At 42.0% G+C, this 26801-nt stretch overlaps 1 protein-coding gene across 2 annotated transcripts; it reads left to right on the top strand.

Moving 5' to 3' along the window:
• Nucleotides 1-26801, top strand: LOC140204167 (SLAIN motif-containing protein-like). 2 transcript variants are annotated; one of them, XM_072270607.1, is made up of 8 exons: nt 1-542; nt 13106-13251; nt 14752-14901; nt 20076-20216; nt 20554-20859; nt 21181-21318; nt 23153-23474; nt 24745-26801. In XM_072270607.1, exons 1-8 carry the CDS (start codon nt 79-81, stop codon nt 24809-24811), a joined length of 1734 nt encoding a protein of 577 aa, XP_072126708.1. In that variant the 5' UTR covers nt 1-78; the 3' UTR covers nt 24812-26801. The 2 variants fall into 2 exon arrangements, with proteins under 2 accessions (XP_072126708.1, XP_072126710.1); XM_072270609.1 differs by lacking the exon at nt 14752-14901.

The following is a 26801-nucleotide window of genomic DNA, read 5'->3' as shown; positions in this document are numbered from 1 at the left end:
CATGTCAGCGGGCCGCTGGGGGTCAGAGGTAGTCTTTATCTACAATGGTGAGGCGAAGCCAGTGACTGCAGGTGGCGGATGCGACCAATGGTGGGATCCAACGCGGTTGAGCCCGACAGGGTAGGCGATGCCGGCTTGCCCGTCCTCCCGGGCAGCTCTGGCGCCATGGTGAGCGCGCTGCCCGATGCGGACAAGGAGGTGAAGAAGCTGCAGGATCTGGTGAGGAAGCTGGAGCTGCAAAACGAGCAGCTGCGGATCCGGAGCGGCCGCGGAGCCAAGGCGGGGATCGACATCGGGCAGCTTCCTCCGCCCGGCCGGGCAGCGGCGCCCACTGGCTGCGTCGGCGACGGGCTTGATGTGCCGCTGAGCCCGGGCGATCCTTTGCTGAACGAGTACGAGGCCTTGTTCGCCGGAGACGGCACGGTGACCGGCTGCTGGCTGCGCTCTCCGGATGGCGCCGACGAGCAGCAGCAGTCCGTGTTCCTGGAGGAGGATGTCCTCGACCTCGACCCGGATCCGTCCGCCGTGGAGGAGGATAGCTGGTGAGAGCTTCTGGTGCACGGCCGTAAGGGTTAACTCCAGTTAGTCTGCAACTCGCTCTGTTCTCTGCCATCATTTTAAATTGTGTTATTTCATCCCTGTTGTCCGGTTCAGGAAAGTTGCTGCTATGAACTACCACGTTAGTTATGGAGCATTTCTCCGGTATCCGGATTGTATTGGTCAGATATGGAGAGTAGTTTGGGGTAGTTGATTCTCGAAATACCCTGCATATTTATCCTTCCGCAATTTAGAATTCCCTTCTTTTGAGTAAATACGGGTGTCGAAACTAATAGAGGAATGGGCCTTGAAAAGGGTGCTACTTTAATGTTAAGTTGTAAGCTGTAAAGTTAAAGGCAATGATGAAAATCAGGTTACCGTAATTAAAAATCAATGGATCTGCAAAGTGGTAGAAGTTTTTTTTGATTCATTGGGTAGTCTCTTTTCAAAATAATGCCGGAAGGGTTTATTTTCTTCCATCTATTTAAGGTTACAACGAGCTTATTGTGCCAGAATGTTTGTGTTATCTGATTAGTTCTCATTTTCATGGACAATATTAACAGTTCTTTTGTTCGAGTATGCCCCTTTTCCTTTGAATCTTCAACATACACCCCCTCCCAAAAAAAAAACAAGTTAATGCCTTGGCTTTATTTTTCCTTCCGGTATTCTAGTGCATGTTGTAGCCTCCCAAATGCATATCTAACTCAATCTCCAAAGATTTTTGATGCCTCCCACCATTATTAAAAGAACCCCTTCCCCCACTTTTTCAGCAGTGCACATCAAAATTCTACTTCAATTCTCCAATTGTATTTTTGACATCCAGCTCAACTTCTGGACTTCTGTATTTTATCATTCTTGCAGCTGAGCTCCCTCACTTTTTTTCCTCCTCAATAAACTTAGTCATCCAAAACTGCCCACATCCTCACCTTCATCCATCATCCCAGAGCTTGATGACCGACTTAGCCTTTTGTTAAAGCAATTCCTTGATATTTGAAATTTGAACCATTCCCTCCCCTAATTTGTGTAATATTTTCTGTCCCAAATCTTGGGTTAGTTGTGCTGTCATTCTTGAATTTAGTTGTCCACCATTTGTCTTGAATATCTATTGACACTGAGTTTTCAATTTTGCTTGTTAATGCTCTTGTGAATGACTTGGGCTCTTTATATGATTATAAATTGCTGTTTGATTATGGCTGTGTGTATTTTTCCAGAGATGTCACTTTTAAAATGGTTTTCATTTGATATCTGGCATTCATCTGGCAGATTATGTATTCCAATTCTGGTCACTTCATCTGTTGGCTGTTTATTAGATCTTTATGTGTGCAAATTATTATTTGAATTGCAAAGTGGTGACTGCTCAGAAGTTATTGATTTGCTGGCTGTATTGTAGAGAATGTGAAGGGTATTGGGTCTCATCAGCAAGAACGATGAGTCAGCACACAGAGAGGAGGTGCAGCGGCTAACGGACTGGTGCAGAGCCAACAACCTGATTCTGAATGTGAATAAAACAAGAGGTGGTTGTTGACTTCAGGAAGACACGGAATGACCACTCGCCACTGAACATCGACCACTCCTCAGTAGAGATCATTAAGAGCACCAAATTTCTTGGTGTTCACCTGGCAGAGAATCTCACCTGGTCCCTCACCACCAGCTCCGTAGCAAAGAAAGCCCAGCAGCGTCTCTACTTTCTGCGAAGTCTGAGAAAAGTCTATCTCCCACCCTCCCATCCTCACCACGTTCTGCAGAGGTTGTATTGAGAGCATCCTGAGCAGCTGCATCACTGCCTGGTTGGGAAATTGCACCATCTTGGATCGCAAGACCCTGCAGCGGATAGTGAGGTCAGCTGAGAAGATCATCGGGGTCTCTCTTCTCGCCATTAGAGACATTTACACCACATGCTGCATCCGTAAAGCAAACAGCGTTATGAAGGACCCCACGCACCCCTCTTACAAACTCTTCTCCCTCCTGCCATCTGGCAAAAGGCACTGAAGTATTCAGACACTCACGACCAGACTATGTAACAGTTTCTTCCCCAAAGTCATCAGACTCCTCAATAGCCAGAGCCTGGATTGACACCAACTTACTGCCCTCTACTGTGCCTATTGTCTTGTTTGTTATTTATTGTAATGCCTGCACTGTTTTGTGCATTTTATGCAGTCCTGAGTAGGTCTGTAGTCTAGTGTAGTTTTGGTGTTGTCTTACGTAGTTCAGTATAGTTTTTGTATCGTTCATGTAGCACCATGGTCCTGAAAAACGTTGTCTCGTTTTTACTGTGTACTGTACCAACAGTTATGGTCGAAACGACAATAAAAAAGTGACTTGACTTGAAAGATTCTTTACCTGGTGCTATAATACTGTTAATCATATTCTGTATTTTGCAATCAGTCTTCCTTTGATGGTTGAGCTTCCAAGTTTAGGCATGCTGTTATCGGAATACCTGGGGCATGTTATCTTTTGTGTCTGTGAGCAGGATAAAAATCAGCAATGCTCAGCCTGATGCACAAGCAGAATCAGGTTTATTATCACTGGCATGTGTCCTGCAATTTGTTAACGTAGCAGCAGCAGTTCAATGCAATACATAATATAGAAGAAGAGGAAAAATAATAAATCAATTACAATATATGTATATTGAATAGATTAAGATTGTCAAAAATGGAAATAATATATATTAAAGTGAAGTAGTGTTCATGGGTTCAATGTCCATATAGGAATCAGATGGCAGGGGGAAGAAGCTGTTCCTGAATCGCTGAGTGTGTGCCTTCAGGATTCTGGACCTCCTACTTGATGGCAACAGTGAGAAAAGGGCATGCCCTGGGTGCTAGGGTCCATAATAATGGATGCTGCCTTTCTGAGACTCCCCTCCTTGAAGATGTCCTGGGCACTTTGAGGCTAGTACCCAAGATGGAGCTGACTAAATTTACGACCCTCTGCAGCTTCTTTCGGTCCTGTGCAGTAGCACCCCCCCCCCCCCCCAAGACAGTGATACAGCCTGTCATTGTTCACCACGGTACATCTATAGAAGTTTTTGAGTGTTTTTGTTGACATACCAAATCTCTTCAAACTCCTAATGAAGTATAGTCGCTGTACTGCCTTTATAGCTGCATCGATATGTAGGGACCAGGTTAGGTGCTCAGAGATCTTGACACCCAAGGACTTGAAACTACTCACTCTCTCCACTTCTGATCTCTCTGAGGATTGGTATGTGTTCCTTCGTCTTACCCTTCCTGAAGTCCACAAACAGCTCTTTTGTCTTACTGATGTTGAATGCCAGGTTGTTGATGCAACACCACTCCGCTAGTTGGCTTATCTCGCTCCCGTACGCCCTCTCATCACCATCTGAGATTCTACTAACAATGGTCGTTTCATCAGCAAATTTATTTATTTGACCTATGTCTAGCCACACAGTCATGGGTCCAGAGGATGAAGCGCACACCCCTGAGGTGCACCAGTGTTGATCATCAGCGAGCAGGAGATATTATCACCAAGCCGCACAGATTGTGGTCTTCCAACCAGGAGCTATTTTATAAAAATTTAAGTAACTGGTGGAAAGAATGATGTACGAGAGAAAACTAACACGATAGGCTACACAGAACATTTTATGTGCTCAGGTGGTTGTTACATATTAATACAACAAATCAGATAAAAATTCACCAGTGCATGACTGCACTAAGCTGCCTTCAGTGTTTTGTAAATAACTGCGGCAATCAGTGACCTTGTGTACCTCGTAAATCAACATCCCATTTTTGTTCACCTGTTAAAAGTCCCAATATGTCAATCTGTCTGTCTGCTCCTGCTGTTTCCATTTAAGGTGTCTTGACATCAATGACCTCATAAATCTTCAAACATTGTAAAGGTGATTTTACTTTTCTTTGGATTAATACATACACCTGATAAAACGTTCTGGGCTTGCATTCCCACCCCACCCATCCATTGAATACTCTGATCCAATCAACCATAGCACGGAGTATTGTTGACAGCTCATATTGATGGTTTAAGAGGTTCTGAAGCATCAACAAAAGAATGTAGAGCTGTCCAAATTTCATTGTTAGTCTCTGATAGAATGGTAATTGGGAAAGTCGTATAAATTGCAAGGGGAATTGAAAACAATGCCAAGGAAATTAAGCTTCTATTACAGGGCATTGTTGAGAGTACAATTGAAGTACTGTGCAGAATATTAATGTTCCTATTTAAGAAAGGATGTGAATGCATTGAAAGAAGTTTGGTAAAGGTTTACAGGATTATTATCTAGAATGGTGGGTTATGTGACTAACTTCCTCTCATGAGACGAGGTTTGTAGAGTTTAGAAGAGTGAGAGGGACTTGATTGAATTAAGATCCCGAAGGATCTTCACAGGTGGCTGTAGGGAGGATCTTTCCATTTGTGGAAGAATCTGGAACTATTTTTTAAAAGATGAGTGAAGTTTAGTTTTCAGAAAGTCTTTGGAATTCCATTCCCTGACTAGGTGGTGGAAGTAGAAGTTATGAATACTTTTCATTCATTGGGGTTTGATAGTTTACTGGGGTAGGGGGGGAAATGGGTAGTTTGGGTCACAGCAAGACCTACTGCAACTTAATTTTATAGCTGATTCAAGGGCTTGCTGCTAATTATGTTTGTATTTGATTCAAAATAAATACCATCAATGATTGTTCGTTAAATGTCCTAAATTTTGTATTGAATATAATAGTTCACTTCACTTCACTTTCTATCATGCCTCCAACTGAAGCTAGAAAAAGCTTTGTCAAGCAAATTCTTGTTTAAAGGAAAGCAATGGGGCTGAATGCATTACTAATCTGATGAAAAGAAATATATTTTCATTTAGTTTGCCGTTATGCTTTGGCAGAAGAAAATAAAGTTGGGAGATTGGTTTGAGCTCTAAAGTCAGTTAGAACAGGCAACTCACAGCTGTTTGACGCTTTGAGCAGTGGCCTGAGAAGACGTAGCTCACTCAGGTTCGCTGAGGGAATTGAAAAGGCAGAGACTCCCGGTGGTTTGGTGTACTGAGCAGCAGCCAATTGGCATTTGGGATTGATTGGCAAGAACAAATTAAAGTAAGGCAGGGGCAAGTGGGGCAGCCATAGTTGGAGTGGTAAGATTTTTAAGCATCGAGGCTTCAGTCAAAGAAAGCAAAAAAGCTGTAGATAATTTTTTTCCCCCTCCCCTCGTAGTTTATTGTTCTTCCTCCTTTTATATTTGCTGAGTTAGAACAGTAGAGATGCCGGGCAGGATATTGGAATGCTTCTCTTGCGGAATGTGGGAAGACTGGGAGTCCTCCGGTGCCCTTGACGACTGGAGCTGGATGAAATCTGGATCATTCAGGAGGCTGAAGGGGTAATGGATGAAACATTGAGAGGTAATTACACCCAGGATGCAGGGCACAGGAAACTGGGTGACAGGAAGGGGAAATGAGTTAAACAGCCAGTGCAGGGTACCCCTGTGGTCATCCCCCTCAACAACAGGTATACCATTTTGGATACTGTTGGGGGGGCGGGGGGTGGTATGGGAACGGCCTAGCAGAAGAAACAGGAAAGTCACAGTGGTTGGGTCTCTGGTACTGAATCTGTGACTCAGAAGGGAAGGGAGAAGAAAAGGCGAGCTGTGGTGATAGGGACTAGAAAGGAGGTTCTGTAGGGGAGAACATGATTTCCACATGGTATGTTGTTTTCTGAGTGCCAGAGTCCGGGATAACCTAGGTTGAGTCCTCGACATTCTGAAGTGGGAGGGTGAACAGACAGAGGTCATGATCCATGTAGGTACGAATGACTTGGGTAGGATGGGTGATGAAGTTCTGCATGGGGAGTTCAGGGAGTTGGGTGCTAAGTTAAAGGGCAGGACCTCCAAGGTTGTGATCTCAGGATTGTTACCCATGCCATATGCTAATGAGACCAGAAATGGGAAGATTATACAGTTTAACACATGACTAAGGAGTTGGTGTAGGTGGGAGGGTATCAGATTTTTAGCTTTCTAGGCTCTCTTCCAGGAAAGGTGGGACCTGTATAGAAGTGATAGTCTGCACCAGAACTGGAAGGGGACTAATATCCTAGAGGGAAGATTTACTGATGCTGTATGGGGGTGGGGGGGGTGTTTAGGGTTAGAGTATGGGAACCAGGGTGTCAGAATAGATGATGAAGCTGTGGAGATGTTGTTAAGACCTCAGACAAGGTCAGGAATCAAAGGTTGAACATGTGTAACTAATGTCCTAAACTGTGTATATTTCAATGCAAGAAGTATCGTAGGAAAGGCGGATGAGCAGTTTTGGGCCCCTTATCCAAGAAAGGAATGCTGACATTGGAGAGGGTTCAATGGAGGTACACGAACCCTCCGGGATTGAAAGGCTTGTCATGTGAAGAGTGTTTGATGGCTCTGGGCCTCTACTCACTGGAATTCAGAAGAATGAGGGGTGAACTCATTGAAACCTATTGAATGTTGAAAGGCCTTGATAGACTGGATGTAGACCGGTGGACACAGCCTCAGAATAGAGGGGTGCCCTTTTAGACAGATGACGAGGAATTTCTTTAGCCAGAGAGTGGTGAATCTGTGGATTTTGTTGCCATAGGCGGCTATGGAGGTCAAGTCACTGTGTATTTTTAAGGCAGAGGTTGATAGGTTCTTGATTAGTCAGGGCACGAAGGGATATGGGGAGAAGGCAGAAAATTGGGTCTGAGAGAGAAAATGGATCAGCCGTGATGAAATGGTGGTGCAGAATTGATGGGCCAAATGGCCTAATTCTGCTCCGATCTCTTATGGTCTTATGAGCTCAGGGCATGGATCAACACCTGGAAATATTATAATTGTAACCATTAATGAGACTTGGTCACAGGACTGGCAGCTCAGTATTATGGGGTTCCATTGTTTTAGATGCAACAGAGCAGGAGGGATTAAAGGAGTCTGAGAAAGTATCATGGCGATGCTCTGTGAGGACAGACTGGAGAACTCATCTAGTGAGGCATCATGGTTGGAACTCAGTAACAAGAAATGTATGACCAAGTTAATGGGGCTATGTTGCAGGCCACCCAACAGTTCAAGGGATTTGTAGGAAATAATTTGTAGACAGTTCGCAGACTGTTGCAAGAAACTTAAGGTTATTATAGTAGGTTCTTTTAACTTTCCATATATTGACTGGGATTCCCATTATGTAAAAGGACTAGATGGGATAGAATTTGACAGATGTGTTCAAGGGAAAGTTTCCTTAATCAGTATGTGGAAGACCCGCTGAGAGTGTGTGATACTTGATCTGCTATTAGGGAATGAGACAGGGAAGGTGATAGAAGTTTGTGTAGAGGATCCAGTGATCACAATGCCATTAGGGTCAAAGTAAATATGCAAAGAGATAGAATCTCAATCCGCAAACCAGACCTAAATCTGAGAGGCCAATTTTGATGGAGTCAGAAAGGATCTGGTAAGTGTGGTTTGGGACAGGCTGTTTTCTGACAAAATTGTAAGTGGGAGGCCTTCAAAAGTGAAATTTTGAGAGTATGAAGCTTATATGAGCCTATCAGAATAAAAGGTAAAGATAACAGGTTCAGGGAATCTTGGTTTTCAAGAGATACTGAAGCCCTGAATAAGTGGGGGGTGGAAAGGAGATGCATTGCAGGTATAGGCAGGTAGGAACAAATATGGTACTTATGGAGTGTAAGAAATGCAGGAGAGGACTTGAGAGATAAACAGAAGGCTAAAAGGAGGCATGAGGTTGTCCTAGCAAAGAAAGTAAAGGGGAATCCTAAGGGATTGTACAGATATGTTAAGGGCAAAAAGATTGTAAAGAACAAAATTGGTCCTCTGGAAGGTAAGGCAGTGGATGCTCTCCACATGGACTTTAGCGAGGCATTTGACAATGTCCTTCATGAGAAGCTGGTCAAGAAGGTTCAGTTACTTGGCATTCAAGATGAGGTAGTTAATTGGATTAGACATTGGCTTTGTTGAAGAAGCCAGAGAGTGGTAGTAGATGGTTGCCTCTCTGACTGGAGGCCTGTGGCTAGTGGATTTGCTACAGGCACTGGTGCTGGGTGCATTGTTGTTTGTCATCTATATCAATAAGCTGGATGATGATGTGGTTAACAGGATCAGCAAATTTGAGGATGACCCCAAGATTGTGGGTGTAGTGGACAGTGAGGAAGACTATCATGGCTTGCAGGGGATCTGACCAGCTGGAAATATGGGCTGAAAAGTGGCAGATGAAAGTACATGCAGTCAAGTGTGAGGTTTTGCACTTTGGTAGCACCAACCAGGGTAAGTCTTAAGGCTGATTTATACTTGAGCGTACTAGCTTGTGCTGTAGCTTACGCAAGTGGGCTGTGCTGTTGTGAGCATTTATACTTGTGCATTGGTGTGTCAGCGTCTCTCTGCAATTCACTGCCAAAACACTAGTTGGTGGTGGGGTTTCTGTGCCATGAGTTTCTTCGTGTTGAAACGCAACACGATGAAATTGAAACTTCAAACAATGGCAACTGAAACTGAAGGAGGGTGAATTTTCTGTGCTTGTCCTGCCACTGAGAGACACGCACGAGGAAATGCATTTCAAATATTTTCAGATGTCGACAGGTAGATTTGACGATTTGGTTCATCGTCTCCAACCATTTATTTCACATCAGTGTACCCACAGTATACTCAGAGACTAGCAATCACCATTCGTGTTTTAGCTTCAGGTGGAAGTCAACAGGCTGTAGCAGCTAGCTACAAACTGGCGTCAAGCACAGGGTCCTCCATAATTTCGGAGTTCTGTAAAGCTTTACGGAAAGCATTGCAGCCAGAGGTCCTTCCCTGCCCTTCATTTGCCCAATGGGAAGCTACTACGGCGTAGGAGGAAATGCGATGCTACCAAGCGGACCAATCACAGTTGTTCGGTCTGCGTCGTCGCGACGCGTAGTTACATTTTGGGAGAGATGCACGTTAGGCTGCGGTGTAGGGTTGGCGTAGAGTACAGCGTAGGGTACGTGGCTACGCCGTACCTGTGGTGTACATTTGATGCACAAGTATAAGTCAACCTTTAGACAGTGAACAGTTTGGGCACAGAAGTGTGGTATAACAAAGAGATCAGGGAATTTAGGTTCATAGTTTATTGAAAGTGGCTTCACATGTAGATAGGGTCATAAAGGAAGTTTTCCTAGGTCAAAGTATTCAGTACAGGAGTTGAAACATTGTGTTGAAGATGTACAAGACATTGGTGAGGCCTAATTTGGAATATTGTGTGCAGTTTTGTTCACCTGTAAATAAGGCTGAAAAAGTACTGAGAAAATACACAAGGATGTTGCCGGGTCTTGAGTACTTGAGTTAAAAGACATTGGGACTCTGTTTCCTGGAATGTTCAAGATTGAGAGGACATTTGATAGAGGTATACAAAATTATGAGGGGTATAGATTGGGTGGGACTACAACCAGAGGTCATGGGTTAAGGGTGAAAAGTTTAAGGGAAACGTGAGGGGAAACTTTATTCGGAAGCTGGTGAGAGTGGAACCAGCTGCCAACGCAAGTGGTGGATGCAATTTCAACATTTAAGAGGAGTTTGGATCGGGACATGGATGGGAGGGGTATGGAGGCCTTTGGTTCAGCTGCAGGCTGATGGGACTACAGTTAAAATAGTTCTGGATGTGCTGAAGGTTTCTATGACTCTATTACGACGAGCTTGCATTGTATTGTACAATACTGCTAATAATGCTTGTAATCACGGTATTTAAACGCCACACATTTTAAAATCAAAATCCATTTTTGTATTCAACTTTAAATCTACCTTCAATTTTTGATACCTATGGTAGTTCTGATCTGTATCAGCTGTCATCTATTCTAAACTTAAACTTGTAGTATTATCTTGAAATATTCCTGATGGCATTTTGCTACTTTGAGCAGTTTTTTAAAATACAAAATATACATGTAGTTTCTAAAATCTACTGCAGGAAAGAAAATTAAGCAACATTTTTGATTGTTTTTATAGGGATGGTGGTGTTGGAATGTAAATAACCAGTACATACTTGTGCTATTACCCTCAAACAAGAGAAAATCTACAGGTGCTGGAAATCTGAGCAACACACAATGCTGAATCATCTGTGGGGAAAAAAGTACAGTCGGTGTTCTGGGCTGAAACTCTTTGGCAGGACTGAAGGAAAAAGCTGAGGAGTAGATTCAAAAGGTGGGACGAGGGAGAGAGAAACACAAGGTGATAGGTGAAACCTGAAGGGAAGGGAATAAAGTATAGCGCTGTGAAGTAAATTGGTAAAAGAGACAGAAGGCCATGGAAGAAAGGAAAGAGAGGAGGAACACTAGAAGGTGGGTGAGGAGATGAGGCGAGAGGGAAAAGGGGATGGGAAATGGAGAAAGGTGGGGGGCATTACTGGAAGTTTGAGAAAATTGATGTTCATGCCATCAGGTTGGAGGTTACCCAAATGGAATACAAGATGTTGTTCCTGAGTGTGGCCTCCTCACGACAGCGGAGGAGGCAATGGATGGACATATGGGAATGGGAAGTGGAATTAAAATGTGTGGCCACTGGGAGATCCCAGTTGTTCTGGCAGACGGAGCGTAGATGCTTGGTGAAGCAGTATCCCAATCTATGTTGGGTCTCACCAATGTACAGGAGCCCACACTGGGAGCACCGAAATGACTCCAACAGACTCGCAGGTGAAGTGTTGCCTCACTTGGTAGGACAGTTTAGGGTCCTGAATGGCAGTGAGGGAGGAGCTGTAGGGGCAGGTATAGGACTTGTTCTGCTTGCAAGCATAAGTGCCAGGAGGGAGATCAATGGGGAGGCAGAAATGGACAAGGGAGCCGCATAGGAAAGCAGAAAGTTGGGGAGAGGGAAAGATGTGTTTGGTGGTGGGATCTAGTTGGAGGTGGCAGAAGTTTTTGGAGAATTACGTGCTGGACATGAAAGCTGTTGGGGTGGTAGATGAGGACAAGAGGAACCCTGGTAGCGTGGCGGGAGGATGGTGAAAGAGCAGACGTGCAAGAAATGGAGGAGATGTGGTTGAGGGCAGTGTTGAGGGTTTAGGAAGGAAGCCCCTTTCTTTGAAAACGGAGGACATCTCCTTCATTCTAGAATGAAAAACCTCATCCTGAGAGCAGATGCAGTGGAGACGGAGGAATTGGGAAAAGGGAATGGCATTTTTACAAGTAGTGGGGTGGGGTGATGTACAGTCCAGGTAGCTGTGAGAGTCCGTTGGTTTATAATAGACGTTGGTTTATAATAGACATTGGTGGATAAGCTGTCTCCAGAGATAGAGAAAATGAGATTGAGAAAGGGAAGGAAGGTGTTGGAAATGGACCAGGTGAATTTGAAGTCAGAGTTCAAATTCAAGTTGGAGGCAGAGTGAATGAAGTTGATGAGTTCAGTATGGGCGCAGGAAGCAGCACCAATGCAGTCATTGATGTAGCGTACGAAAAGTGCGTGATGGTCACCAGTATAGACTTGAAACATAGATTTTTCCATGTAACTGACTAGCCAGGTATAGCTGGGACCCATGCGAGTGCCCATGGCTACCCCTTTTTGTTTGAAGGAGGTGGGAGGAGCCTATGGGGAAATTGAGAGCAAGAGCAAGTTCTGCTGGGTGGAGGGGAGCTGGTGTCCAGAAAAAATGGAGAGCTTTGAAGCCTTTCTGGTGGGGGGTAGAGGTGTGTGGGGACTGGATAGTAAAAATATGGTGATGGGGGCCAGGGAACTTGAAATCCTAGAAAAGATCAAGAGCGTGTGAGGTGTCAGGGATGTAGGTAGAAAGGGACAGAACTAGGGGGATAAAACAGAGTCGAGGTATGCCAATATGAGTTCAGTGGGGCAGGAACAAGCTGAAACAATGCATCTACCTTGACAGGTGGGTTTGTGTATCTTGGGTAGGAGGTAGAAACAGGTTGGGGGGGGCGCTGGGTGCGAGAACTATGAGGTTGGTGGCAGTGGATGGGAGATCTCCAGAGTCAGTAAGGTTGGTGATGGTGTGGGAGACAATGGCCTGGTGTTCCTTAGTGTGGCCCTTTCTGAGGGGTAAGTAAGAGGTGGTGTCTGAGAGTTGGCCTCGGCAAGGTAGAGGTCAGTACGCCAGGCTACTACAGCATCTCCCTTATCTGCGGGTTTGATGATGAGATTAGGATTAGTGCGGAGGGAATGGAGGGCAGAGCATTCAGAAGGAGTGAGGCTGGAATAGGAGAGAGGAGTGTTAAAGTGTAGGTTGTTAATGTCCCATAGGCAGTTGGTAATGAAAAGGTTCAGAGCAGGCAGAAGACCAGGGCGGGGTGTCCAGGAAGAGCAGGAGGCTTGAAGATGGAAGAAGGGTCATCGGTGCGGTGTGGGGAGTCCTTGCCAAAGAAATGGGCTTGGAGATGGCAGCAGCTGAAGAAGAGCTCAGTGTCATGGCAGGTGCGGAACTCTGGTTCCTGCAGCATTTTGTGTGTGTTGCCAAGCCAGTACTCTACACGGTCCAACATCATTTACTAGAGTGCCTGCATTCTTCATGTTGATGGAGATACAAGGGTATTGGGTATCAGAATTAAATCCCATTCCTTTCCTTGTTTAATACTAGCTGCTGCAAAAGTAAACTTTCTTCCAAAGTTGATGGACTGAGAGAAAGAGCTTTCACTTTGTTTTTATGAAGGTTATATGTTTCACCAAAGAAGACAGCAACAACAGACCGAGATCATAAGGTGCAAAATCCTCTGAAATGGTGCAGACAGGTGCTCGATCATCCTAGCCCAGAAACTGAAGCTGCTTGCCGCAGTCTTATGTGCCGACTTGATCAAGGTAGGTTATGTGTGCAGGATGGATAAGCTCCATAAGCAATTGTTACAAATTTGTAATTTTGACTGGATTTACTCCAATAAGGGAGAATTTTATCTTGGTCGTAAATGTCTGGTTTTGTGAAATCATGATGAATGTCTATTAACCTCTGTATTGTTGGTGGTAAGTAATTCAGGATAATTTTGCCCTCCAAAGAGCACTTCAGGTGCCCTCTGTGATTAAAATTTGAAGGAGCACTGAATAATGGCACCATTACAAAATTGAACTCCTTTAGCACTGCACTGAAGTATTGGCCTGATAATATGCTTAACTCCCAAAAATAATCCTAATAAAACCGTCGAAAGCCAAACAGTATTCAAAGAAGTGTGGATCCACACTTCTCTCATACCTAACTGAAGACAGGACTTGATTACTGAACTGCAGAAATGGATGAAGAAGTCGAAGTTCAGCACTAGTGCGCAGAGCAAAAGTAAGGAGTTGTGCAGGAGATTGGTTGAAAACATGGGTTGAAAGATAATATTAGAAAGAACATGATTGATGGGCAAGCATTAGAGAACCATTCAAAACCTTATGCCAGGTCTGATTTTTTTTTGATTTAGAGTAATAAGGTGATTACTTAGCTATCCAGTTGTTAATCCTATATCCTAAACAATCCAGAACACTTCAGTTGGTATCTGTAACTTGTTGCAGTGCTATTAGTTGACCATTAACCCTGGTGTTAAAGGATGCTAATGTATTTTCTTGTCATTCCTAACTAACTAGCTCAACTTTTTAATTACTGATTTACTCTATGCCTTTTCTTCCAGATTTCTCGAATGCTGGGTTTTTCATTGTTGCCAGCTTCAAATATGATATGCCTTGTATGCACTGCAGGTTGTAACCACTGCAAAAGCAATCTAATCCATAGCTTGCAATAATGAAATGGTATTAAGGTGGAACATCGCTGCCTGCATGTTGTCAATCTTGTCATTGATGCTAACTCAACATGTAGAGCCCTTGGTGAACGGGTTCTTCATGGGTTATTCTTGACACAAGATAATCTTGCAAGAGCAGTAATGTTATTAAGCCGGTAGGGAATTACTATTACTCTAATAGTGTTTGTGGTAAGTATTGCTGAATGCTTTAATTTTGTTATATTCAATTTGGGGAAGGTTTTAACTTGCAGTAAGTATGGTGTGGTGTAGATTGATGGTGCTTAAGCAGACCTGTGATATGGGTGAGATTAATCTACTTGTATTTGACAGTTTCTGACTATAGCCATTTTTGCTAAATGCTTCAAAATTATAAGGAACAACACGAGATTCTCATTGGTGTAAAATTTGGGGCAAAAAAAAAACCCAAACTGGTTCATTTCCTTTTAGAAGCCAATGTGAGTATCTCCACTGTCGTCTAAATGTGGATCCAAGCCTAAGCAAGTTTTTTTTTAAAGTATCGTGCCAATATTACTTCATGCATTTTGCATTTGTATCTAACTGTGCATGCATTTGTGCTTTTCCACTCTAGCCAACAGATGGAGAAACATCTATTGCACTTCGTTTCCCTCATCCTCTGCTTATAGCTCCAATACAGATGTCACTTCGTGTAGCAATCTCTTAAACTCTACTGGTTTCCTCAAAGCATCTACTAAAACAGTACTAACCTATGGCAGTTCAGGTACAGTATACCTGTCCGTTCATGAAATATAGTTTTTTATGGACCATTTGCAATTATTAATGTTGCTCTTCCCTTTATGCAGAATGATGCATGTTGTGTTGGACCTTCTTCCAGGTTTTGTCAGTGTAAGATTTGAGATTAATTGCATGGAAATTTGCTTTTTGGTTAGTTTGCATGGCTTTTATCAAAAAAAACTTGCTGGTATGGTACAGTTAAACACTTCTTTCAAAATAGAATATTTGAATCTTGAGCTGGAAACTTAAGGCCAAATTATATGTACAAGTTATCAGTGTTGTGGGTTTAATTGGAATTTTAGTATTTAAGAATATAGGATTAGCCACTTACCCCTTGTGCCTTCTGCACCAGTCAACAAAATAAAGGCTAAATTTTTTTACCTGTGTCACGTTCCCCTGAACTGTCCTCATTTCTCTTGATACTCTCTATCCGAAAATCTTATCAGTCTTGAATATATTCAATGACTGGTCTTCTGTTTTCCTCTTTGAAGAAATTTCTTCTGTCATGAATGGTCAGTTCTGTGGGGAAAAAACAGAAATTTTGCAACAACTCAATTAGTCAATTAGTCAAGCAGCATCTATGGAAAGAGAAGCCAGTTGACGTTTAGGATCATAGAGTTTTCATCAGATGTAGTTTTTCTTTGTACAGATACTGCTGGACTGGCTGAGTTCTTACAGTAACACACACAAAATGCTGGAGGAACTCAGCAGGCCCAGAAGCATCTATGGAAAAGAGTAAATAGTTCATGTTTCAGGCCAAGATACTTCAGGACTGGAAAAAAGAGATTAGAAGTCAGAGTAAAAATGCTATCCCCTTCTCACAACTCCTTTGTTCCTGCCACATCTACACTCAGGATAAGGCTTTTCATTCCTGAACTAATGAGATTTCCTTCAAAGAAATGGGCTTTCCCTCCTCCACCATCAATGCTGCCCTCACCTGCATCTCTTCCATTTCACACACGTCCACCCACCACCCCATCAGGGACAGGGTTCCTCTTGTCCTCGCCTGCCACCCCATCATCCTGTGTGTCCAGCATATAATTCTCAGTAACTTCTGCCATCTCCAATGCAATCCCTTCAAGCACATCTGGGTAGCCTCCAACCTGATGGCATGATCATCGATTTTTCGTTCTTTGGTAATTGCCCTCAAACTACCCCCCCCCCCACTTCACCATTCCCATTTCCCCCTCTCACCTTATCCATGGTCTTCTATCCCATCAGATTCCTCCTCCAGCCCTTTATCTCATTCAACCAATCGACTTCCCAGCTCTTTATTTCACCCCCTACCCCTCTCCCAGTTTCACCTATCACCTACTACCTTGTACCTCTTTCTCTCCTGCAGCCACTTTCTGATTAGGGAGACTAGACTTACACGTAGTTTTGTCAGTAGGGTCTCACCAGGGTCCCATATAATTGCAGTAAGATGTTTTTATTCTGTGCATAAATCTTTAAAGGCCAGCATGCTCTTTTCTAATAGTATATTAGCTTTGATTCATCTGCATGGTCATCCAAGTCTCTCAGAAGTTTATCACTTTTTAAAACCTTTTTTCTACTGGAATGTTCAAACTCTCAATTTTCCACATTGTATTCCATCTGTTATGTCTGATCCAGTCACCAGTCTGTCTGTGTTTTCCCTGGATTCTTCAGTAACCTGCATTGCCACCTAGCTTTGTGCCACCTGTGAATTTGTGTATATTATACTTGTCTCCCCACCCCCCACCTCAGCCCAGTCACTGAGATTGTAAGCAGCTACTGCTCCAACACAAACCCCTTTATCACTAGTAAGTGTAGTCATCAACCTGAAAAATGATTTGTTTATTCCTGTTGTTTTGTCTGCTAACTTATCAGTCCATGCAAGTTCATTACCACTTAATAACATGAACTTAAATTTAGTTTCTTTAACCTCTGTCCTGGAGAGATTACAGCAAATTCAAATAATCTAGGTATACAAAATGGCTGCACTGGTTGATAAGGTGGTTAAGAAGACATCTGGCATGCTTGCCTTTATTAGTTTAGTTATTGAGTTCAAACATCAGGAGGTTATGTTGCAGCTTTATAAAAATTTAGTTTGGCTGCATCTGGAGTATTGCATACAATTCTGGTTAACCCACTTAGGAAGAATATTGAGGCTTTGGAGCTGGTGCGGAAGAGGTTTACAGGGATGCTGCCTGGATTAGACTGACGTGCTATAATGCGAGTTCGGGCAGACTTGGGTGGTTTTCTGTGGAGTGGTGGAGGCGGAGGAGTGATCAGATGGAGGTTTATAAGATTGAGAGATAAAGGCAGACATTATCTTTTTCCCTGGGTTGAATTATCTGATACTGGGGGCATGCATTTAAGGTGAGACGGGGTAAGTTCAAATGAGATGTGAGGAGCATGTTTTTTTTTTTACAGAGTGATGGGTACCTGGAATGTGCTGTCTGGGGTGGTGGTAGAGACAGATGCATTAGAATCAGAATCACAGACATTTAGATGGGCACATGAATGTTAGGAAAATGGAAGAATATGGACTTAGTGGAGGCAAAAGAGATTAGTTTAATTGGCCATTTGATTACTAATTTAATTGGTTCTGCACAGCATTGTGAGCAGAAGGGCCTGTTCTTGTGCTGTACCTGTACCTATACGTGATGCATTTGTTATTCACTCCTGATCTGTCAAACATTCTAAAATATATCAATTTGTTAAAGAATGTTCTGTGGAGCACAGGTTAATTTAATTTGCATGTTAAATCAACTTCCTGATGTAGTACTTGGGTCCTGAGTCTTTTTTTGGTAATAATTACTTACCTTCCTTTCTTGAAGTCCTAATTCTTATTGGATTATGGTCCCATGATCATTTTTAAATACTGAATCCATGTAGTACAGATGCCGGAAGTCGAGGCTGTTAGCTTCACACATCAAAGTTGCTGGTGAACGCAGCAGGCTAGGCAGCATCTCTAGGAAGAGGTACAGTCGACGTTTCGGGCCGAGACCCTTCATCAGGACTAACTGAAAGAAGAGCTAGTTAGAGATTTGAAAGTGGGAGGGGGAGATCCAAAATGATAGGGGAAGACAGGAGGGGGAGGGATGGAGCCAAGAGGGGAGGGGAAAGCCCAGAGGATGGGCAAGGGGTATAGTGAGAGGGACAGAGGGAGAAAAAGGAGAGAGAGAAGGCTTTTAGCTTTCTGTTTTTGATAGGTGACTCGTGGTAGGAAACTATCGCAGTGTGCTACATTATTGTTCTGTCCTGGAATCAGTTGAGTCCTGTCAATATCTAGAACAAAGAACTGAATGTAGTTTGTGCAACCAAGAACCCAATTGTCTGATTACCATAAAGCAACAGAAAAATTACACATTGCAGATTGGCTATTTTAATTAAGGCCTTGTTCAAAGGTTTGTACGTTAAGGATGAAATGGGATGAATTGTAAGGGCTTGTATAGAAATTTTAAAGCACTTGATGTTTGTTCTTTGAAAGCAGTTTACTCTCTCTCCTTTATGCAATTATTATAGAATAACCTTTCTTCACCTGTTGCGTGGTCTTTCTGATACTGACAATTGAGTAAAAGCCACTTCTTATCTTTCTTTAGATATTTTACCAAGGATTTAAAATCTTTGACTTCCAGTTTTTTCCTCTGTCTGAAGGAATAAATCCTATCTATTAACTCTAGCAGCAGCTTTTCGATACACTATTCCACAGACTCAAAAGCTGGTGTGTTCTCCATAGACATGTCGACTAATTTGGTAGATTTTTTGCTGATGTCCGAGCATAGTGCAGAGGGTGTGCTACACTGTCTTGGCCTTTCTTCCATAAAGAACCTAAGTCATACAGCCCAGGAATTGGCACGTCTGACCCCTCATCCAAGTTGATGGTAATGCTTATCTATGCTAATCTGATTTACCAGCATTAGGCCTGTATCTCTCTGCATTTCATATCTAAGTACCTGTCCGAATGCTGTAAATATTACAACTGTTTCCACTGGCAGCTGGTTTTTGATACCTTTTGTATGGGGAGGTGGGACGCATGTACTTTTAGATTTCTCCCCCACACCTTAAACCTGTGCATTCTTGTTCCAGACCTGCCTGCCCTGGGGGAAAATACTACCTTTCTATGTTCCATGTAACTTTATAAACCTGTAAGTTTGGCCTTCTACATTCCATTAAGAAGTTAGATAGATGCTGTACACTCCTGGGTGGGTTGATGCTACTTAAGCTGGAGAGTTATTCATGGTGCTTTGCTCTGTAGCCCCCCCACCCAAAAAAAAAGTTTCCTTGATAAATTATTTGGTCATTATCTCATTGTTATCTGTGGGCATGTGTGACTTGGCTGCCAAATTTCCTACATTCCTACATCAATTCCACTTCAAAAGGTACTACTTCAGGTTTTATGCATTTTTTTTGTATTGGGCTATGGTTGTAGAAGGCATTATGAAAGTCACTTTCTTTCCTATTGTATGAAAGTCTCTGAGCTCTGTTGGATTACTTAGTAGTATATTGTTTAAAAAGGCTAATATAGGTTTAAGGCTGGGGGATGGAGAAGTAGTCATTATTAAACAAGTATAGGAATGCCAAACCAGTGAATGAAATAAAGGAAAGAAAAATGGTAACTTGGTTATCCCAAAATAGTTTACAGCTAATGAAGTAAAGTGTAGTTGCTGTAACGTAGCAACACAAATCAATTTGAATTCAGTAATGTTTTCAAATGGCAGTGAGCAGATTTTTTTTTTAATTTGAAATAAATAACACCCCTGCTGCTCTTCAAAAGAGTTGTTGCAGAGTCCCTGTGCTCACTTGGCAGGGTAGCTTAACATTCAAAGGTCAGAAACTGTTCAGTGCAGCAACGAGGAATACTGCAGTGGGTGTCAACCTAGAGCTTGGAGCACTGATTTCTGGCATGAGGTTTGAACTCTCTCAAGCAGTGATTTATTAGATCATTGAGGGACTATTGTAGGCTTAAACAAAACAGTATTTCAACTTTGATATAGTTGCTTTGTGTTTTTTTGCATGTCTGGCTGATGAAGTGATGTTGAGAGTTCAATAGCTGACTGTTCTAGTACGGTCCAAGTATTTGTTGTTCTTTCATATGCAGTCAATGGTAGTTGGCTACCTTTGTATCCTTTCCTGTAATGCTGCCTTTGGAAATCTTCTTTCTCTGTTCTTCATTTATCTTTTTTGGTCCTAAAGGTTATCCATCCATTCACTCGGCACTAAGTTCCCAGTCATCCATTGATAGTGAACTAAGCACTTCTGATGACTCTATTTCCATGGGTTACAAATTGCAAGATTTGACAGATGTCCAGATCATGGCTCGTTTGCAAGAAGAAAGTAAGTAGAATTATATTACATGGTGACATTTAATATATATTCTATTGTGGTGCAACCCAGTTGCAACAGTGAATTAATAACAGATATTGGTAATAGATATTGATAGAACTTTGGTGTGGCCAGATACTGGTTTTCTACTCAAATTGCAAATGTTTTGCCTCTATGCATGCTGTCTGACCCAGCAGTTTCGTTTTTGCACTACATTCCAGCAATTGTAGTCTTTTGTGTTTGAAGTTCATTGAGGTTTGAAACTGAAGGTAATCGAGAGGGGGAGGAATAGGCTGGCATTGGAGATCTTGTGCATTGATTTTTTTTTTGTTTTATTTTTTGTTTTTAGGTCTTCGTCAGGACTACGCCTCCAGTTCAGCATCAGCTTCTCGCCGTAGTTCCAGTGCCTCTCTAAATTCCTTGAGAAGAGGTACCTATAGTGATCAGGAGTTTGACACTTATAGTCTAGATGATGAAGATGAGTATGATTACTCTTTATCTCAGCGCAGCATGCACAGATACTCACCTTCGCCACGAAATTCACCTCGATCACAATCTCCAGTTAGAGGAGCAGCAATCCCAGGAAGAGTTCGGCCGTCGCGACGCTGTTTGCAGGGTCGTGTATCTGAACTGATGAATTATACAAAAAACCAAGGTACGATATCAATTTTAATCATTGGGTAAATGGAATGAGGGGCTCCAAGAGCTTTTATTTAAGAGTACAAAATGAGCATGGATATAATCTTTGTGAATATAATTTCTGTCGAGGTTGGAGAGTGCTATTCTGCCCAAGTGCTCTTGCATTTTTGTTTTTGCTTTGTATATGCAATATCAATATTTGCATTCCAATAAGGTATAATATATTGTTTATCCTTAGCTACTCTAAGAGCATTTGAGTTGACCACAGGAATGTGAGAGTGGAATTGTATGTAGGTCTGTTTGGTTTAAACTCTTGTCTTGTTACTTTCCCTGACAGAGGAAATGCGTCGTAGTATGCCTAATCTGGCCAAAACTGGAATTCGATGCTCTGATTCTGGTAGAAGCAGTCGAAGCTTTGAATCTAATTTGCAAATGCCCAACAGTCGAATCTCAAGGTTGCAACAGTCTCCGGCAGGTATGTGGCATTGGACCTTGCGTATCTAACTGTCCACATGTATCCATTGTACCCATCTCAACCACTTCCTCTGGCAGTTGGTTTCCTATCTACCACCTGCTGTTTCTTTTGGGGGAGGGAAAAGAAAGTTACCTCATGTTTTTATTGAACCTTGTAACTCCAACCTTGTAATTATGTACTCAGTTTTGGATTCCATAACTCCTGGGGAGAGGGAAGACCACTGTGCCCTCAGATTTTATATAGCTGGTTGACACTGTAATGGAAATTAGTTTGAAAAAACTTTGAGGTGGATGTTTCGCCAAGCTCAATCACAAGTAACTAATGTGGAAATCATGAAAAAGATCATAGAGCATGCAGTTATAATATGCAAATGTAGACTTGATCAAATTCTGAGCCTTCAACCATTTGTGTAACTGAGAGCAATGAAGTGCTAAGAGACTTAGCCACCTGAACCAGCTCAGACAGTAACATGGATTTCTGTGGCAAATTGGAAAAATCCAAGCCTGAGCTCCATGTTGTAATGAAAGGTGGAAAAAGTGCTGATACTACTTTCAAAGGTCAAATTTAATGTCAGAAATGTATACAATATACATCCTGAAATGCTTTTTCTTCGCAAATATCCATGAAAACAGAAGTGCCCCAAAGAATGAGCAACAGTTAAATGTCAGAACCCCAAAGTCACCCCCCCCCCCCACCAGCTCCCCCCTCCCACACGTAAGTGGCAGCGAGCAACAATCTCCCTCCTTCCACCCCCCACCACCGGCAAAAAAAAGCGCACCCACTACCGAGCCCAGGCGTGAGCTAAGTGATAGCAAAGACACAGACCAAAGTTACCCCAAAGGCATCGCATTTCATCCGAAATTCGACAAACCGCAGGTTCTCTCTCTCCCTGGCAAGGGAGAGGGGGGTGTCCCCCATTTTCACAGCGAGCGGGAGACATAATGACAACCCGCTGGTTCATGATGTTAAAAGTCCATATCGTCGCTTTTTCTGAGCTCTGTGTCCGAAAATCGCAAAGACCTCAGGTCTTCAGGCCCATAGTGAAAGATTTTCCGGCCTCCCTGGCGATATGAGTCTCCTGACGTGACACTGACCCTTGATCCACTCGTCTCCAGAGTCCCAAGATCTTAGGCTTCTGAACGTGATTGAAACTCTCAGGCCAAACCTTTGGCATGTTGAATAGCGGCCTGAGAGCAGGTCCCATTCCCGCAAAGAACCGAAGCTTGTGTGTAACTCCAGGTCAGGGTCTTCAAAATAACATGAAAGGGAAAAATGAAGATATTAAAGGTAGAAATAGAGCTGTTTCTGAAGATGTAAGCAAAGGAGTCGCCGTTCGGCACTATCATTCCTTCTAAGCCTCACTCTAGTTGAACAGAAGAATGACAGATGTATAAGTGGATTTATCATTTTTCTATTTAGAGATGTGTTTTTTCAAAAGTAGACATTAGCTTGCAGTGGTCTAGTGAGGTCATGGATTGTATATTTTCAAAAAGAAAGGTGAGTGGAAGAAGACACTGTTTTCTGGTTTTGACCAAGGTTATTCAAAAAGGAAACTGCTCAAATTGAGAGGTTTTAAATTGTGCTGCAGCACTGCAAGCTACTTATTGGTAGACTAAATAGATTTTCAATGGAATTTTATTTGTAGTATAAAATGGATTTGGCTGTGCTTGGGGCTTAGTAAACTTAAGGTAATACTGTTCATTTTATTGAAAAATTACTAGTTTTTCAAATATAACTTGTGGTCAGAATTTGTTTACATAGAAACTGTACCTTGGGGATGGTAGGGAGAGAGAATAACTAGTGCCTTATTCATTTCTACTATTGCTTCATCTAGGTCCACCTGCTGGAAAGCTCAGGTTTACTGGTAATGGCAATCAGACTTCGTTCTCTAACAGACAGCCAGTGAAAGCAATTGCTAATAGTAACTCTCCCTTAACGACAAGGCATTCAGTGAAACCAACAGGATACCCAGGCTCTGCCAGTACTGTTCGTCGAATCCAGTCTCCCACTTGTTCAGGCACTTCAACCAGTATTGCCTCCACTGGAAGATCCTCCAGCTCAGCACCTGTACCAAGGAGCATCCCAACCAGATCACGAGTTACTTGCACTGCCACAACCACTGTCTCCAAGAGCAAACTCTTGCAGCCTGCTAGGAGGCAAGTCTAATGTATCATTGATTTTTGAATTAAGGGGATAACTTGACAGTGCATGCTTATTCTTTGTATCACTTTATTGGCAGACTTTGCGGGTCTTGGGTGAAATTAAATAGTGGTAAAGGATTGGTTATGGTTAAGATGGATGTAGTGTGACTAGATGAGATACTGGATCTAGGAACATGGGTGAAAGAGTCCTTAAATGTGGTTTGGACATTTTTTATGGATGGTGGGATTATGAGAGGATAGAAAGTAAGGGTGAACATGAATTGTGAAGGAGATTGAAATCATCACATTGGAGGAAAGATTTGAAAATGTGTAGTTTTATGGAACTTGCACTGACAGATGAGTGCTAGCATGTTGAGTAACTAGTTTATTAATGTCATATGTACTGAGATGCAGTGAAAAAACCTTGTTTGTCGTGCCTACCACACAGATCATTTCAAGCCATAAAGTACATTAAGGTAGTGCATAGGGAAAAGCAATAATGATTCAGAATAGTGTTACAGTTACAAGAAAAGTGCAAAAGCCATGACAAAATAAATTAAGATCGAGTTCATCTTTGTTATATTGAACAGAATGGTGAGAACATTGCCCCCCCCCACCAATAAAGTATGCTGTATGTGAGACTGAGATGGGATGTGGTAGTTAGAGGTATTCCTATTGTGAAAGCAGCATCAAGGACCCTCAAATTGATCCATTAGAGAACACTGACTCTTTCCACCTCCGATCCTCAATGAGGACTGGCTCATGGACCTCGGTTTCCTTCTCCTGAAGTCAATAATCAGCTTTGCTGACATCCCCACTAACGTGTTTGGAAGAAAGTATAAAGTTATGCCCTCTCATTGGCGATTGTCATCCTGGGGTAAAAGATGCTAGCTGTCTATTTTATCAATGTCTCTTATAATTCTATACACCTAATGTTTTGGATTGAGCATCAATTGTCAAAACAATGAAAGAAAAAGAATAGCTTTAAGTTGTCGAGCTGAGGGGTGGATTGGGACAAATCCATTCTTTTCCCGACCTTGTCTTCAATTTAGCAAATCTTTCTCTTCCACGGTTCTAATATTATAATCTTCACCTGACAAGCAGAGTATTTCTAGTTTGTTTAAGATTTCCAGCAGTTTTTGGCTTTCATTTACTGAGGGTATGTGGGGATGGTTAAGGTTATCTTTACACTTGTGCTGAACACTCATTTAAGCAAACAAAATGATTTGCAGACTACAACTTCTTTCTAAATGTTAAATTACTAAATTAATATTTTTATTATCAGAACTCTGCAACTACCGAAGGCGCACAGCACTGTGACGGAAGAGAAATGGAAAGAAGGCTGTTACTGAAGAAGGCACAAAGTTTTGCAAACTTCTGGCATTTGAAAGCCCAGCTGGCTGGGCCAACTTCAAATAAACAGGAGAGCAAAGTCCAGTTTCTGAAAATGGAACTATTTTGTAAAGATAGGTTTTAAATATTAGTGGCAATCTGTTCCAGGGTTTTGATTCCAGGGTTCGTGTTGATTGTATCGTCAGCCCAGTTGTGTAAAGCCAGGTTGTGCCATTAGGTACCTTAAATTTACTAGTTTACGTATTTATGCATTGCAACCCCAAACTGACATAGAACATGAAGGTGGAATTATGTAAAAGATCTTTAAATAGTAAAAGCAATCACATTTTGCCTTGATGTTTTTGTTGTCTTAAAACCTTTTTACATTCCTATTTTAAATGAGTATCACAAAATGGGAACAATGCTTGGAGTATTTTGAAGATTCCTTTGCTTGACTATATTCCTAAGTTTATAATTAATGTAAAGTTTTCAATAAAGCGACATTTTGTGTTAATGTTGCCATCAGGATAAACTGCATGGACAGCTTGACTCCTGTGCCCCACAAGCGGCTGTGAAAGCAACCACCACAATGTTCAAGGGTGTTTAATAACATCCTTACAATGTCACAGTGCTGAGAAAGCTGTTGACTACATTTCTAAGTACAGAGATTTAGCTGTGAAGTGAAATCTTGAAAGACAGCACTCATTAGGAGAAATGTGATGTCGTATTTCCTAGTGTTACATAAACGTTAATCAGCTGTAACTGTACCACAGGCTTCCAAACTCACAGCATGACTGAACTGTGGAGTGTCTGCTTAAAATGATTTTGTTCTGAATTTAGGGGACCAAACTGTCTGGGCCATTATTTCTCACTTCCAGGCTGTTAACTATTTTGTTAGAGCAGAAGTTAAATTTGTCAGCAGTTTTACTACTGTAGGCATGCATTGTATATAGAGCAAAAAGTGGCTTTGTATCACATTCTGAATTTTCAACTCAAGGGCAAATTGCGCCAGGATCACTTGCTATCTCGAACCAACTTGAGGGCTGACCAACAAATTCAATTTATCGGTCTTATTGTTTCAGAATGAAATTGAAGTTAAATTTAATTCATTTAGTCCTTATTGTTTACTATGGCAGACTGAAGTAGCATGCTTAAATGTTTTACTGTTTACTTGAGGTGAACAGTATCAATCATCATTTGAGTCTGTTGGAATTGTGCTAATTTGGCTCATCTGAATTATTCAGTTTAGTTAGAAAATTTCCCTGCCATTTTCACTTCCTTGTACCACTCTACGTGCTGTCATGTTTTACTTAAAGGTTTTGCAGAACAGTCCCTTAATCAAAGCCCTACTCATCTTTCTTCCTCCTGCAGCCATAGGCTTATTTGTTCAACCTCTTTAAAATTAATGAATATTAAAAAGTTACATTATTTTATGAAAAGCACTGTAGGTATGTACAAGACAGCAAGCCATTGCTGCAGGCAAACATTTCTGCATTTTGCTTCAGATTTTTATTCAGCTTTAGGGCGAGGAAGATGTATGTTGTAGGAGTATATAGTTTGATGCAATGAGTGATTTTTATTTAATCAGCATGACATGTTCACACTCAATTCCCCTAGTTGGATTTGGAGGGTAGAGCACCCCAATTGCACCATCTTGGGTTAAAGAAAGAAATTTCAGATGTAGAAAGGTTAGTTGCAAACTGATAGGATTGTATGATTCAGTCTTCAAATGTTTCATGTACAACAACACTGAGTTAGTGTTAGTCTGTGCTGTGTTGTGGGTTTTACTATTACTGTCTTCAAGCAGCTGATTTACATGACCAATTTTTACTTTATTTTAGTTCTTACAGGACGTTACTGAAGGATCTTTGAATTTGTGTATCGCGGAGTCTTTATAAGATGGTGTTAAGTCTGATTTTTATTCAGTTGTACACCAGCATGAAGTCGTGTTTTTCTTTCTTTACTTTGCTTGCAATAATGGGGTAATAAATGTAAAAGGCATTCAATGAA

Source organism: Mobula birostris, chromosome 10, assembly GCF_030028105.1.
Source record: "Mobula birostris isolate sMobBir1 chromosome 10, sMobBir1.hap1, whole genome shotgun sequence".
In the NCBI taxonomy this organism is placed as follows: domain Eukaryota; kingdom Metazoa; phylum Chordata; class Chondrichthyes; order Myliobatiformes; family Myliobatidae; genus Mobula; species Mobula birostris.
Note: the sequence above shows the minus strand (reverse complement) of the source record. Positions and strands in the feature narration are given on the sequence as shown.

Bases quoted from the DNA above. Each gene is read 5' to 3' on its own strand.
- LOC140204167 (XM_072270607.1), top strand. From the start codon at position 79: ATGCGACCAATGGTGGGATCCAACGCGGTTGAGCCCGACAGGGTAGGC. The intron at 20,217-20,553 runs GTAAGTAGAATT...TTTTGTTTTTAG, and splicing joins GGCTCGTTTGCAAGAAGAAA to GTCTTCGTCAGGACTACGCC. The intron at 20,860-21,180 runs GTACGATATCAA...TTTCCCTGACAG, and splicing joins GAATTATACAAAAAACCAAG to AGGAAATGCGTCGTAGTATG.